This window comes from Pseudophryne corroboree, chromosome 3, assembly GCF_028390025.1.
Source record: "Pseudophryne corroboree isolate aPseCor3 chromosome 3, aPseCor3.hap2, whole genome shotgun sequence".
NCBI classification, from domain to species: domain Eukaryota; kingdom Metazoa; phylum Chordata; class Amphibia; order Anura; family Myobatrachidae; genus Pseudophryne; species Pseudophryne corroboree.
The window spans coordinates 393,567,376-393,583,767 of record NC_086446.1 but is presented as its reverse complement, the minus strand read 5'-3'; the positions used below and the strand labels follow the sequence as shown (position 1 = coordinate 393,583,767).

Genomic DNA, 16,392 nt, shown 5'->3' with positions numbered 1-16,392 from the left:
AGTCCTTGTCACATACATTGGGAGTAATGGAAATTAAAATAATTATTTCTGGGCTCTTTTTAAATTGGAGTAGTAAAAAAAATGTAAATACAGGTTGAGTATCCCTTATCCAAAATGCTTGGGACCAGAGGTATTTTGGATATGGGATTTTTCCGTATTTTGGAATAATTGCATAGCATAATGATGGGACCTAAATCTAAGCACAGAATGCATTTATGTTTCATATACACCTTATACACACAGCCTGAAGGTGATTTTAGCCAATATTTTTATAACTTTGTGCATTAAACAAAGTGTGTCTACATTCACACAATTAATTTGTTTCATATACACCTTATACACACAGCCTGAAGGACATTTAATACAATATTTTTAATAACTGTGTATTAACAAAGTTTGTGTACATTGAGCCATCAAAAAACAAAGGTTTCACTATCTCACTCTCAGTCAAAAAAGTCCGTATTTCGGAATATTCCGTATTTCGGAATATTTAGATATGGGATACTCAACCTGTATTGAGCAGTATGGACAGTGCTGCTCATAAGGTTATTAAGAAATGTTTGACAATGCCTGTGCCTGAACATAAGGGTTGAGAAACAATGACTTACTTGCCCTAAACTATTTTCTAATTTTGTAATTAATTATATCCAGTGTAAACATTCTTATTGCCTGATAGGCAGTATCCAAATGTTAAAATATTGATGCTTTTTTTTTGTGCAGGTGTTTCAGAAATCATCTGTGGCTGTGCACTACAAAAGATTCCCGGAAAACTGCAGAAATGTTTTGAAGAATTTGAGAAAGACTCACAAAGACGTCAGATTCGACTTTAATGAAAAGTCAAAAACATGTGATATAAGTGGAACATACACAGAGATTCAAACCGTGGTCCAGGAGATTGTAAACAAGTTAGAACTTGGATATGAAGGCTTAAAGCAAAACTCATTGGATACACAGAGAAGTGGCAAAAGTGACAAGTCTTTACTCAGAAATCAGTCAGACATCAGAGGTATTATACCACAGTCTGGAGATAAAAGATCTGTGCCACTTTATGCCGGTGCTGACCAGGCAAGTTATATTCAGAAAAATGAAACCATTGAGCAATTACAAGAACCATTTGTCTGGGATTCTGATATCTTCAAGTATATACAACGATTTCATAGTTCGGAGTATCAGAAAATATTAAACAAATATCATGTACAAGCTGTCGATGAAAGTTCAGATGAAATCACTACCCTTTACCTCCAGACTATAAATGATGCCCAACAGAATCTGCCTGATTTAATAACTGCACGCTTTGAACTCATGGGACTTTACCAAGGATTGGAACTAATCCTTCGGAAAGAACAGATAAATAAGAGACACATAAATAGAGATCAGGAGTTACAGAAGTCCTTACTAGGTGACCTCCAAAAGCTGTATCCCATGCTCCTTTGTCATGAAGATGACAAATGCTTGTACCTTATTGGAAATGGTTTTGATGTGGCTCAAGGCAAACAATATATCAGTGACACACAACTGAAAATTGGCAAGCCATCTAATTATCTGAACTTGGATAGCACACAACCTGGAGGAAGCCAGGAGAGTACCATAAGGGATGAGCTATTAAAGTCCATGTCCCCCTCTTATAAATATGAACGCCCTGAAAACAAAGTGGGAAGTAGAATAGCTGCATCATTTAGTTTACCCCCAGACCACAGTTCACATTTAACAAGAACGCATCTTGAAGAAAGATATTTGACTTCATCAAATAGTAACAGCAGACAGCTGTTTGATCATGAGAGATATGCCAATAGTGATAAAGCAATGGAGACACTTGTAGGCCACACAGCTGCACTTAATCTTAATAAGAACGAAGATTTTAGTCTTTCACAAACAGATGAGAAGTCTGGAATCAAGAGCTTACCACCATTCAAAAAGGTTGATGTTCTCCCAGCACTGAAAACTGGTAGAGAGGATATAAGGCAGTACAGATCCACCACTAAAAGCAGTGGCCCACTCAAACCTGTACGAATTGCTAAAGCATCAAGTGAACTATCATACTCCAGCCTAGTAGATGTGGAGCCTCCCAACTTAGACTTTAAAACATCAGAATGTAAACTCAGAAGATCCAATAGTTTATCGCGTATTTATTCTAGGGACAGCACCTCATCTGTTCAACAGGAGGACATATACATATTCAAAGATGAAATCTTGGTGGAGGGTTGGCTATGGCATTATATAAAAGAGCATCACAAGCCACACATTGATATTTTATGTTCAGAAGTCTTGTTATTGGAGGAGCAAGTTAATGGAAATATTGTATTAAAACTAAAGGCAGTCAGCAAACCCAAGTTGTCCATGGCAAAGGAAAAGATTCAATTATTGTATTGGAAAGAGGATGCAAATATTACTAACTCTTGCCTTGAATACTCCTCATTAGGGATTAAAGGTCCAGATGATCATGCAGTACATGAATATTGCAATCTGTTTCGCAATTGCTTCCAAAAAGTCTGCACTAAAGTGGAGAAAGATAAGCTACTACTTATATATCCCAAAATAATGCATGAAACTATTCTAAAAGAGTATAGGCAGCTAGTAGAAAACAAAGTTAAGTCCCATACCAATTTACCATCGGTGGTGGCAGATGATGGTCAGTCCTCCTTACTTCTGAAGACAATAGATCAAAGGAACAAAACAGATTCTGTGGAAGAGATGTTGTTCAGCAATCCTCAACCTCCCCCATTATCTTCTGGCTTGGAAAGTCCAGATGTTGTATCAGAAATGAATGAGAATCAAGGTATTAGAAGTTTGGAAGATCAGAAAGCTTTTCAGGCTGACTGCACTGACACATTATCTAGAATCACCAGTGAAACCAAAACCTTCTTCAACAGTTTGATGACACCATATCAATCTGGAAACATACAAATATCTTCACAAGCTCCAGTCCTTACAGATTATGTAAAAGGAAATCGTTTTTTTCAAGACCCCAATTGCTTTAAAACAGAAAGCTCCTTACTGGAGAATTCTGAGACAAATTTCTACACATACAAACATTGTTTGCCAGATGTCAAAGCAGATGTGAATACTTATGATTATGGTGCTTATACCAGTGAGCTTTTAGCTGACAAATTCAGCTCCCCTTCACAAGATGTCAAAAATAGATCTAACTTGGAGACCGATAACGGTGAAAAAGGCATTTTGCGAGAAGGTTACGTCCAACAGTTTGAGAGCAAATCATCTGAATTGAGAAGTCCTGCAGTAGGCCAAGAGTCTGAGAAGACTGGCACCGTTTGTGACCTTTGCAAGAACAGCAACAAAGTAGTTCAAATATCTTGTGGTCACTATCTGTGTGATAATTGTCATTCAGCAAGTAAGAACTTGTGCGGGCTATGTTTGGATAGTACAGAATCAGCTGACAAAGGTACCCCGAGAGTCACAATGATTCATACAAGTATGAGCCTAAGCTTACCTGGATATGAACGAGACACATCTTTGAAGATAATATATGAGGTGTCTGATGGAGTACAGGGGGTAAGTGACAAGAGTTTGCATAGCCCAGTGCATAATCCATGTAGTGTCAAAAACATTCTTTTATTTTGTTTAGTATAAAAAAGAATGCATGTACTGTACATAGTTTTAAGCAATATACAGGATATGAGCAAACTTACTTAAGAAGTGGTGTCACTCATTGTTTCTTTCTCTGGACCTTGGTTACAACGCTCCAAGGTCAAGGATAAAATGCTTAGCACTTGCAGTTGGAATACTGACCATGGAATACCGACACTGTTCAGAATGCTGACGCTGATACCCTGACATGGATCAAAATGTCAGCGCTGGGATCCCGAATGCCGGGACTCCACACTGGTTAGCCGCGGGGGAAGAGGGGGTGGGGGTGCGGGGTAGGCTTAGGTTGAGGGTTAGGTTGCGGGGAGGGGGGAATCAGGTTAGGCACCACCGGGGAGGGTTAGGCTGCGGGGGAATCATTAGGGTCAGGCTGTGCGTAAGGAGGGTTAGGGGTAGTTTACTTACAAAATAGTTGTCTGGATGCCGCTGTCGGTATTCTGACTGCTGGCATCCCATGCTTCAGTATCCCGATTAACATCACGCAACTGCAGTACGTCTAAAGTTACTGCAGTTTGGGAGGAATATTGAACATGAAGAATAGTCACAGGAGACTGAGATTATGAATCTTAAGCAAATATAATGGTAGACTACTAAATACTGAACTCTGAAACATCCATTTTTCTTGAGATGCAGAGTATTGACGTATCCCTTTTCGGAAGACAGGCATGTGGTCCTGTAAAATTGGTATACCCAATAATCGGAAATATCTATTAAATAAACATACAGCTTCTGCCGGCACTCACAAATCAACCGCAGCTTGCTCAGGTGCCCGTAATTCAAAACACAAAAATCAAATAGGAATCAGAATCAGCTTTATTGGCCAGGTATACTTGCATATACTAGGAATTTGTCTTAGGTTTGCTATACAACAGCCAAGTAGGTAACAAATAAGCAGGTGAGGAGGGGGGGAGGGAAATAAAGTCAGACAGATACGTATACCGTAGGGACAAAAGTGAGTTACATGTACGACTAGTCAGTCAATTTTCAGGTGTTCGGCAGGAAGACCTATTGGGGATATAAACATTTTAGGCTTCTAGTGGACCCAGCAGGGATGGCCCTGTATAGCCTGCCTGAAGGAAGCAAGTTAAAGATGCTGTAGCCGGGATGTAGCTGGTCCTTTATTATCTTAGTTACCCGCTTTTTAGCTTTGGACAGGTTCAGGTCCTGGATTGAGGGAAGGTCGGCCCCAATGATCTTCTCTGCGGTTCTGACCACCTTTTGGAGCCTGCATCTGTCCCTCGCGCTGGTGGAACTGTACCATACCAGTATCGAGGAACACAGTACCGACTCCACAGTCGCGGAGTACAAGAGGAGCAGAAGCTTATGTGGGATGTTGAACTTCCTAAGTTGCTTGAGGAAGAACAACCTCTGCTGCGCTTTCCTGACAGTGGCGTCAGCGTTGGACCCCCATTTAAGGTCCCGGGAGATTGTGGTCCCCAGACCTCAGAGTCAACTTAATACACTGCTATTAGCATTAAGTTGACTCCCAGTGCCGTTCCTATTGGATTTTTCTGTATAATATGCATTTTTAACACCTGTTCCATGGATTTGTCTCCAAAAAAGTGCTCAGATACGTTTTTTTATTATCTATTATCATATATTTATAACACACAGTACCAGCATATTCAAAGTGCTGTACAATTTGGAACAAAGAGTAGTAAAGGAAAACGGGTGGTAGTCATGTGACCGCCGGTCGGCTGACCGACAGTCACATGACCTCCTCCGTGAGCCCGACGGCTCACTATCCCGATGGTCGGCATGCCGACCAACAGGGACTATTTCCACTCGTGGGTGTCCACGACACCCATAGAGTGGGAATAGAACCCGTGGCGACCGCAGGTCGCCACCGAGCCCGCAAGGGGCTTGCTGCACTCGCCCCTCCCCGCCGGGATCCCGGCGTCGGTATGCTGCCGGGATCCCGGCGTCGGTAAGGTGACCGGCGGTCAGGAGACCGCCGGTCACCCGTACTACACCCAAGGAAAACTGGGCATTACTAAATGGACAGTTTGCCTAAATAAAGGTTTTCAGGGAATACTTGGTTCGGCAGCTGTAGCAGTCGCTGTACAAGGGAGAGAATTCCACAGAATGTCCACCAGAAATAGGATCAAGTGAATGGTGAATTTCAGATGTAGATCTTGGGCAGAGAGTAGTGATTGAGTAGGGAGATATTTTGGGACAGTTGAGAAATAGGAGCAGTTCTTTGTGGAAAGATCCAGAGAGGAAACATATAATGCTACACAAATGTAATGGAGATGACACTTAAACTCAAAAATATGTGTTAGTTTTCTTATAGTATGGTATTGATAGAGAAGAACAGAGGACCTGATACAGGTAGCAAGAAGGATAAGATCCAGAGAAATGAGAAGCAGAGATTTGATATATAGTATGTGAACCATCATAGTCTGAAGACCCAGGGGAAAGCTGCATTGGAGTGTGAGGTCAGCATGGCACATGCAGTTGAGAGGACAAGGAGAAATAGAAGCAAGCAAGTGTCATTATATTTTGCAGTTGCTGAATCCTTCATCTTGTTATTGGGACCAATAAGTTGTGAAAGGTGACAGTATGTAAGCCTCAGAAGAACCATTAGTTTGTAAGTAATTATCACATTGTTGAATAATGATGGAAATATGCCAGTGGAGAGGGAGAGACAGAGGCGGATTGGGAACTAAAAGTGGCCCTGGAAAAATGTCATGAAGTGGCCTCATGTGGGCGGAACAAAATCAATGGTGGGCGGAACAAACACCAAAGTGGGCGGGATCAGTACACAGGGCCGCACCTAGAGGGGTGTGATATGTGCCATTTCGAAGGGTTCTGAGGGCAGCACATTTTCTTTTATATATATATATATATATATATATGAAAAGAAAAAAGGAAATTGGCGCCCAAAGGTTATTTTAACCTATAAATACAGGGAACCCACTGGGTTTCACAATTATCATTACTTTTAAAACATAAACATGAACTGTTCTTTCATAAAAAATTTATTAAAATGTACAGAAGCAAAGAAGCATGTCCATTACATTACACAGACAAAATGATGTAATTTCTCTTCGAATACTCCATCGCTGAAGTTGGTAGTGGAATATCGGCAACTTAGTGCAGTATCTTTATTCTTCCTCATATGATATTCAGAGATAACATCAAACATAACATATTATATTTGATGTTATCTCTGAATATCATATGAGGAAGAATAAAGATACTGCACTAAGTTGCCGATATTCCTCTACCAACTTCAGTGATGGAGTATTCGAAGAGAAATTACATAATTTTGTCTGTGTAATATAATGGACATGCTTCTTTGCTTCTGTACATTTTAATAAATTTTCTCTTACGTCCTAGAGGATGCTGGGGACTCCGTAATGACCATGGGGATAGACGGGCTCCGCAGGAGACATGGGCACTTAAAGAAAGACTTTAGGTATGGGTGTGCACTGGCTCCAACCTCTATGCCCCTCCTCCAGAACTCAGTTTACTACTGTGCCCAGAGGAGACTGGGTGCATTACAGGGAGCTCTCCTGAGTTTCCTGAAAGAAAGTATTTTGTTAGGTTTTTTATTTTCAGGGAGCCGGCTGGCAACAGGCTCCCTGCATCGTGGGACTGAGGAGAGAGAAGCAGTCCTACTTCTGTGAGTTTCAAGGCTCTGCTTCTTAGGCTACTGGACACCATTAGCTCCAGAGGGAGTCGGAACACAGGTCTCACCCTGGAGTTCGTCCCGGATGCCGCGCCGCCGTCCTCCTCACAGAGCCGGAAGATAGAAGCCGGGTGAGTATGAGAAGATAGAAGACTTCAGAGGCGGCAGAAGACTTCAGATCTTCACTGAGGTAACGCACAGCAGTAAAGCTGTGCGCCATTGCTCCCACACAGCACACACAAACGGCAGTCACTGTAAGGGTGCAGGGCGCAGGGGGGGCGCCCAGGGCAGCAATTAAACCTCTTTTTCTGGCAAAAGTAGATATATACAGCTAGGCACTGTATATATAAAGAGCCCCCACATGTTTTCTATATATTTTAGCGGGACAGAAGCCCGCTGCTGAGGGGGCAGGGCTTCTTCCTCAGCACTCACCAGCGCCATTTTCTCCACAGCACAGCGTTGAGAGGAAGCTCCCCGGACTCTCCCCTGCTTATCCACAGTGACAGGGGGTTTTAAAGAAGGGGGGGGGGGGGGGCACATCATTTGTCGCAAAAATAAAGATTTCAGCGCTATCTGGGTAAACATATTGTGTGTGTTTTTTCCTGGGTCATATAGCGCTGGGTGTGTGCTGGCATACTCTCTCTATCTGCCTCTCCAAAGGGCCTTGTGGGGGAACTGTCTTCAGATAAGAGGATTCCCTGAGTGTGTGGTGTGTCGGTACGCGTGTGTCGACATGTCTGAGGTAGAAGGCTTTCCTAGGGAGGAGGAGGAGGAGCAAATGAATGTGGTGTCTCCGTCGACACCTGACTGGATGGATATGTGGAATGTTTTAAGTGCTAATGTAAAGTTATTGAACAAAAGATTAGACAAAGCGGAAGCTAGGGAACAGCCAGGGAGTCAACCCATGTCTGTCCCAATGTCGCAGGGACCTTCGGGGTCTCAAAAGCGCCCACTATCCCAAATAGTAGACACAGATACCGACACGGATTCTGATTCCAGTGTCGACTACGATGATGCAAAGTTACAGCCAAAATTGGCTAAATGTATTCGATATATGATTATTGCAATAAAAGATGTTTTGCATATGACAGAGGAACCCCCTGTCCCTGACACGAGGGTGCACATGTATAAGGGAAAGAAACCTGAGGTAACCTTTCCCCCCTCACATGAGTTGAACGAATTATGTGAAAAAGCTTGGGAATCTCCAGACAAAAAACTGCAGATTCCCAAAAGGATTCTTATGGCGTATCCTTTCCCGCCAACGGACAGGATACGGTGGGAATCCTCCCCTAGGGTGGCCAAAGCATTTACACGCTTATCCAAAAAGGTAGCGCTGCCATCCCAAGATACGGCTACCCTCAGGGATCCTGCTGACCGCAAGCAGGAGGTTACCTTGAAGTCCATTTACACACATTCTGGTAACTTACTCAGACCGCCGATTGCGTTGGCCTGGGTTTGCAGCGCTGTAGCAGCATGGACAGATACCTTATCAGCAGAAATTGAGACCCTGGATAAGGATACCATTTTATTGACCCTAGGGCATATAAAAGATGCTGTCTTATATATGAGAGATGCTCAAAGAGACATTAGTCTACTGGGTTCTAGAATCAAAGCTATGTTGATTTCTGCTAGACGAGTCCTATGGACCCGGCAATGGACAGGTGATGCTGACTCAAAGAGGCATATGGAGGTTTTACCTTACAAGGGTGAGGAATTGTTTGGGGAAGGTCTCTCGGACCTGGTCTCCACAGCTACAGCTGGTAAATCAAATTTTTTGCCTTATATTCCCTCACAGCCTAAGAAAGCGCCACATTATCAAATGCAGTCCTTTCGATCACAAAGAAACAAGAAAGTACGAGGTGCGTCCTTTTCCTCCAGAGGTAAGGGCAGAGTAAAAAAGCTGCACAACACAGCTAGTTCCCAGGAACAGAAGTCCTCCCCGGCCTCTACAAAATCCACCGCATGACGCTGGGGCTCTGCTAAAGGAGTCCGCCCCAGTGGGGGCACGTCTTCGAGTTTTCAGCCACATCTGGGTTCACCTACAGGTGGATCCCTGGGCAATAGAAATTGTTTCTCAGGGTTACAAGCTGGAATTCGAAGAGGTGCCTTCTCGCCGGTTTTTCAAATCGGCCCTACCAGCTTCTCCCCCGGGAAGGGAGATAGTGTTAAATGCAATTCACGAATTGTATCTTCAACAGGTGGTGGTCAAGGTTCCCCTGCTTCAACAAGGGAGGGGATATTACTCAACCCTGTTTGTAGTCCCGAAACCGGACGGTTCGGTCAGACCCATTTTAAATTTAAAATCCTTGAACCTATACTTGAAAAGGTTCAAGTTCAAGATGGAATCGCTAAAAGCGGTCATCGCCAGCCTGGAAGGGGGGGATTTTATGGTATCTCTGGTAGTGATGAGCGGGTTCGGATTCTCGGGATCCGAACCCCCCCGAACTTCACCCTTTTTTGCACGGGTCCGAGCAGACTCGGATCCTCCCGCCTTGCTCGGTTAACCCGAGCGCGCCCGAACGTCATCATCCCGCGGTCGGATTCTCGCGAGATTCGTATTCTATATAAGGAGCCGCGCGTCGCCGCCATTATTCACTCGTGCATTGGAGATGATCGTGAGAGGACGTGGCTGGCGTCCTCTCAGTTTCTATGTTCAGTGGGCTGCAAGTATCTGTGCTCAGTGTGCTGCAAATATCTGTGCTCAGTGTGCTGCAAATATCTGTGCTCAGTGTGCTGCAAGTGCAAATATCTACGTTCTCTGCCTGAAAAACGCTCCATATCTGTGCTCAGTGTGCTGCAAATATCTGTGCTCAGTGTGCTAATTGCTTTATTGTGGGGACTGGGGACCAGCAGTATTATATAATAGGAGGACAGTGCAGAGTTTTGCTGACCAGTGACCACCAGTATTATACGTTCTCTGCCTGAAAAACGCTCCATATCTGTGCTGCATTGTAGTATATAGTAGGAGGACAGTGCAGAATTTTGCTGACCACCAGTATAACTATATATATATATATATATATATATATATATATATATATAGGAGTACGGTACAGTAGTCCACTGCTCTACCTCTGTGTCGTCAAGTATACTATCCCATCCATACCTGTGGTGCATTTCAGTTTTGCACAGCTTGCTGACCACCAGTATATATAATATATAGCAGTACAGTACAGTAGGCCACTGCTCTACCTACCTCTGTGTCGTCAAGTATACTATCCATCCATACCTGTGGTGCATTTCAGTTTTGCACAGTTTGCTGACCACCAGTATATATAATATATAGCAGTACGGTACAGTAGGCCACTGCTCTACCTACCTCTGTGTCGTCAAGTATACTATCCATCCATACCTGTGGTGCATTTCAGTTTTGCACAGTTTGCTGACCACCAGTATATATAATATATAACAGTACGGTACAGTAGGCCACTGCTCTACCTACCTCTGTGTCGTCAAGTATACTATCCATCCATACCTGTGGTGCATTTCAGTTTTGCACAGTTTGTTGACCACCAGTATATATAATATATAGCAGTACGGTACAGTAGGCCACTGCTCTACCTACCTCTGTGTCGTCAAGTATACTATCCATCCATACCTGTGGTGCATTTCAGTTTTGCACAGTTTGCTGACCACCAGTATATATAATATATAGCAGTATGGTACAGTAGGCTACTGCTCTACCTACCTCTGTGTCGTCAAGTATACTATCCATCCATACCTGTGGTGCATTTCAGTTTTGCACAGTTTGCTGACCACCAGTATATATAATATATAGCAGTACGGTACAGTAGGCCACTGCTCTACCTACCTCTGTGTCGTCAAGTATACTATCCATCCATACATGTGGTGCATTTCAGTTTTTGTGCGCAGTATATATAGTAGTAGGCCATTGCTATTGATAAATATATTACTGGCATATAATTCCACACATTAAAAAATGGAGAACAAAAATGTGGAGGGTAAAATAGGAAAAGATCAAGATCCACTTCCACCTCATGCTGAAGCTGCTGCCACTAGTCATGGCCGAGACGATGAAATGCCATCAACGTCGTCTGCCAAGGCCGATGCCCAATGTCATAGTAGAGAGCATGTAAAATCCAAAAAACAAAAGTTCAGTAAAATTACCCAAAAATAAAAATTAAAATCGTCTGAGGAGAAGCGTAAACTTGCCAATATGCCATTTACGACACGGAGTGGCAAGGAACGGCTGAGGCCCACTCCTATGTTCCTCATGACTAGTGGGTCAGCTTCACATGAGGATGGAAGCACTCATCCTCCTGCTAGAAAACTTAAAAGACTTAAGATGGCAAAAGCACAGCAAAGAACTGTGCGTTCTTCTAAATCACAAATCCCCAAGGAGAATCCAATTGTGTCGGTTGCGATGCCTGACCTTCCCAACACTGGACGGGAAGAGGTGGCGCCTTCCACCATTTGCACGCCCCCTGCAAGTGCTGGAAGGAGCACCCGCAGTCCAGTTCCTGATAGTCAAATTGAAGATGTCACTGTTGAAGTACACCAGGATGAGGATATGGGTGTTGCTGGGGAGGAAATTGACAAGGAGGATTCTGATGGTGAGGTGGTTTGTTTAAGTCAGGCACCCGGGGAGACACCTGTTGTCCGTGGGACGAATATGGCCATTGACATGCCTGGTCAAAATACAAAATAAAATCACCTCTTCGGTGTGGAATTATTTCAACAGAAATGCGGACAACTGGTGTCAAGCCGTGTGTTGCCTTTGTCAATCTGTAATAAGTAGGGGTAAGGACGTTAACCACCTAGGAACATCCTCCCTTATACGTCACCTGGAGCGCATTCATCAGAAGTCATTGACAAGTTCAAAAACTTTGGGTGACAGCGGAAGCAGTCCACTGCCAACTAAATCTCTTCCTCTTGTAACCAAGCTCCTGCAAACCACACCACCAACTCCCTCAGTGTCAATTTCCTCCATAGACAGGAAAGACAATAGTCCTGCAGGCCATGTCACTGTCAAGTCTGACGAGTCCTCTCCTGCCTGGGATTCCTCCGATGCATCCTTGAGTGTAACGCCTACTGCTGCTGGCGCTGCTGTTGTTGCTGCTGGGAGTCGATCGTCATCCCAGAGGGGAAGTCGGAAGACCAATTGTACTACTTCCAGTAAGCAATTGACTGTCCAACAGTCCTTTGCGAGGAAGATGAAATATCACAGCAGTCATCCTGCTGCAAAGCGGATAACTCAGGCCTTGGCAGCCTGGGTGGTGAGAAACATGTTTCCGGTATCCACCGTTAATTCACAGGGAACTAGAAAATTGATTGAGGTACTGTGTCCCCGGTACCAAATACCATCTAGGTTCCATTTCTCTAGGCAGGCGATACCGAAAATGTACACAGACGTCAGAAAAAGAGTCACCAGTGTCCTAAAAAATGCAGTTGTACCCAATGTCCACTTAACCACGGACATGTGGACAAGTGGAGCAGGGCAGACTCAGGACTATATGACTGTGACAGCCCACTGGTTAGATGTATTGCCTCCCGCAGCAAGAACAGCAGCGGCGGCACCAGTAGCAGCATCTCGCAAACGCCAACTCGTTCCTAGGCAGGCTACGCTTTGTATCACCGCTTTCCATAAAAGGCACACAGTTGACAACCTCTTACGGAAACTGAGGAACATCATCGCAGAATGGCTTACCCCAATTGGATTCTCCTGGGGATTTGTGACATCGGACAACGCCACCAATATTGTGCGTGCATTACATCTGGGCAAATTCCAGCACGTCCCATGTTTTGCACATACATTGAACCGCGTGCCGAAGACTGGAGCACCAGCAAACACTCCTGAACCTGCCCTGCCATCATCTGAAGCAAGAGGTGGTAACGAGGTGGAATTCAACCCTCTATATGCTTCAGAGGATGGAGGAGCAGCAAAAGTCATTCAAGCCTATACAGCTACCTATGACATAGGCAAAGGAGGGGGAATGCACCTGACTCAAGCGCAGTGGAGAATGATTTCAACGTTGTGCAAGGTTCTGCAAACCTTTGAACTTGCCACACGTGAAGTCAGTTCAGACACTGCCAGCCTGAGTCAGGTCATTCCCCTCATCAGGCTTTTGCAGAAGAAGCTGGAGAGATTGAAGGAGGAGCTAAAACAGAGCGATTCCGCTAGGCATGTGGGACTTGTGGATGGAGCCCTTAATTCGCTTAACCAGGATTCACGAGTGGTCAATCTGTTGAAATCAGAGCCCTACATTTTGGCCACCGTGCTCGATCCTAGATTTAAAACCTACGTTGTATCTCTCTTTCCGTCAGACACAAGTCTGCAGAGGTTCAAAGACCTGCTGGTGAGAAAATTGTCAAGTCAAGCGGAACGTGACCCGTCAACAGCTCCTCCTTCACATTCTCCCGCAACTGGGGCTGCGAGGAAAAGGCTAAGAATTCCGAGCCCACCCGCTGGCGGTGATGCAGGGCAGTCAGGAGCAAGTGCTGACATCTGGTCCGGACTGAAGGACATGCCAACGATTACTGACATGTCGTCTGCTGTCACTGCATATGATTCTGTCACCATTTAAAGAATGGTGGAGGATTATATGAGTGACAGCATCCAAGTAGGCACGTCAGACAGTCCATACGTATAGGAAAAAGAGGCAATTTGGAGGCTCTTGCACAAACTGGCTTTATTTTACCTAAATTGCCCCCCTTCCCCTCCAGTGTGTACTCCGAAAGAGTGTTTAGTGCAGCCGCTCACCTTGTCAGCAATCGGCGTACGAGGTTACTTCCAGAAAATGTGGAGAAGATGATGTTCATCAAAATGAATTATAATCAATTCCTCCGAGGAGACATTCACCAGCAATTGCCTCCAGAAAGTACACAGGGACCTGAGATGGTGGATTCCAGAGGGGACGAATTAATAATCTGTGAGGAGGGGGATGTACACAGTGAAAGGGGTGAGGAATCGGACGATGAGGAGGAGGTGGACATCTTGCTTCTGTAGAGCCAGTTTGTACAAGGAGAGATTTATTGCTTCTTTTTTGGTGGGGGCCCAAACCAACCAGTCATTTCAGTCACAGTTGTGTGGCAGACCCTGTCGCTGAAATGATGGGTTTGTTAAAGTGTGCATGTCCTGTTTATACAACATAAGGGTGGGTGGGAAGGCTCAAGGACAATTCCATCTTGCACCTCTTTTTTCTTTCATTTTTCTTTGCATCATGTGCTGTTTGGGGACTATTTTTGGAAGTGCCATCCTGTCTGACACTGCAGTGCCACTCCTAGATGGGCCAGGTGTTTGTGTCGGCCACTTGGGTCGCTTAGCTTAGTCACACAGCTACCTCATTGCGCCTCTTTTTTTCTTTGCATCATGTGCTGTTTGGGGACTATTTTTTTGAAGTGCCATCCTGCCTGACACTGCAGTGCCACTCCTAGATGGGCCAGGTGTTTGTGTTGGCCACTTGGGTCACTTAGCTTAGTCATCCAGCGACCTCGGTGCAAATTTTAGGACAAAAAATTATATTGTGAGGTGTGAGGTGTTCAGAATAGACTGGAAATGAGTGGAAATTATGGTTATTGAGGTTAATAATACTGTGGGATCAAAATGACCCCCAAATTCCATGATTTAAGCTGTTTTTGAGGTTTTTTTGTAAAAAAACACCCGAATCCAAAACACACCCGAATCCGACAAAAAATTTTCAGGGAGGTTTTGACAAAACGCGTCCGAATCCAAAACACGGCCGCGGAACCGAATCCAAAACTAAAACACAAAACCCGAAAAATGTCCGGTGCACATCACTAATCTCTGGACATAAAGGATGCATACCTTCATGTTCCCATTTATCCACCTCATCAGGCGTACCTGAGATTTGCGGTACAGGATTGTCATTACGTTGCCGTTTGGGCTTTCCACGGCCCCGAGGATTTTCACCAAGGTAATGGCGGAAATTATGGTGCTCCTGCGCAAGCAAGGTGTCACAATTATCCCGTACTTGGACGATCTCCTCATAAAAGCGAGATCAAGAGAGCAGTTGCTGAACAGCATCTCACTTTCACTGAAGGTGTTACAGCAACACGGCTGGATTCTCAATATCCCGAAGTCGCAGTTGGTTACTACGACTCGTCTGACCTTCTTGGGCATGATTCTGGATACAGACCAGAAAAGGGTTTATCTTCCGATAGAAACAGCTCAGGAACTCATGACTCTGGTCAGGAACCTATTGAAGCCAAAACAGGTGTCAGTGAATCACTGCACTCGAGTCCTGGGAAAGATGGTGGCATCATACGAAGCCATTCCCTTCGGCAGGTTCCATGCGAGGACTTTCCAATGGGACCTACTGGACAAGTGGTCCGGGTCACATCTACAAATTCATCAGTTGATCACCCTGTCCCCCAGAGCCAGGGTATCTCTCCTGTGGTGGCTGCAGAGTGCTCACCTTCTAGAAGGCTGCAGGTTTGGCATTCAGGACTGGATCCTAGTGACCACGGACGCGAGCCTCCGAGGTTGGGGAGCAGTCACACAGGGAAGAAACTTCCAAGGTCTTTGGTCAAGTCAAGAGACTTGTCTTCATATCAACATCCTGGAACTAAGGGCCATATACAACGCCCTACGTCAAGCGGAGACCTTACTTCGCGACCAACCAGTTCTGATCCAGTCAGACAACATCACCGCAGTGGCTCATGTAAACCGCCAAGGCGGCACAAGGAGCAGAGTGGCAATGGCGGAAGCCACCAGGATTTTTCGCTGTGCGGAAAATCATGTAAGCGCACTGTCAGCAGTGTTCATTCCGGGAGTGCGCAACTGGGAAACAGACTTCCTCAGCAGACACGACCTGCATCCAGGAGAGTGGGGACTTCATCAGGAAGTCTTTGCACAGATTGCAAGTCGGTGGGGACTGCCCCAGATAGACATGATGGCGTCCCGCCTCAACAAAAACCTACAGAGGTATTGCGCCAGATCAAAAGACCCTCAGGCGGTAGCTGTAGACGCCCTAGTGACACCGTGGGTGTTCCAGTCGGTCTATGTGTTTCCTCCTCTTCCTTTCATACTCAAGGTGTTGAGACTAATAAGAAAAAGAGGAGTGAGAACAATTCTCATTGTTCCAGATTGCCCACGAAGGACCTGGTATCCGGATCTGCTGGAAATGCTCACAGAAGATCCGTGGCCTCTTCCTCTACGACTGGACCTGTTGCAA

General features: G+C 44.9%; 1 protein-coding gene across 6 annotated transcripts in view; it reads left to right on the top strand.

Annotated features, from left to right (window-relative positions):
- Positions 1-16,392, top strand: part of LOC135055707 (uncharacterized) — a 207,538-nt gene that overhangs the window by 148,849 nt on the left and 42,297 nt on the right. For all 6 annotated transcript variants that reach the window (XM_063960080.1, XM_063960075.1, XM_063960077.1 and 3 more), the window contains one exon: positions 721-3,510. In XM_063960080.1, the coding sequence (XP_063816150.1) occupies positions 721-3,510 (2,790 nt within the window). The remainder of the gene's footprint in view (positions 1-720; positions 3,511-16,392) is intronic.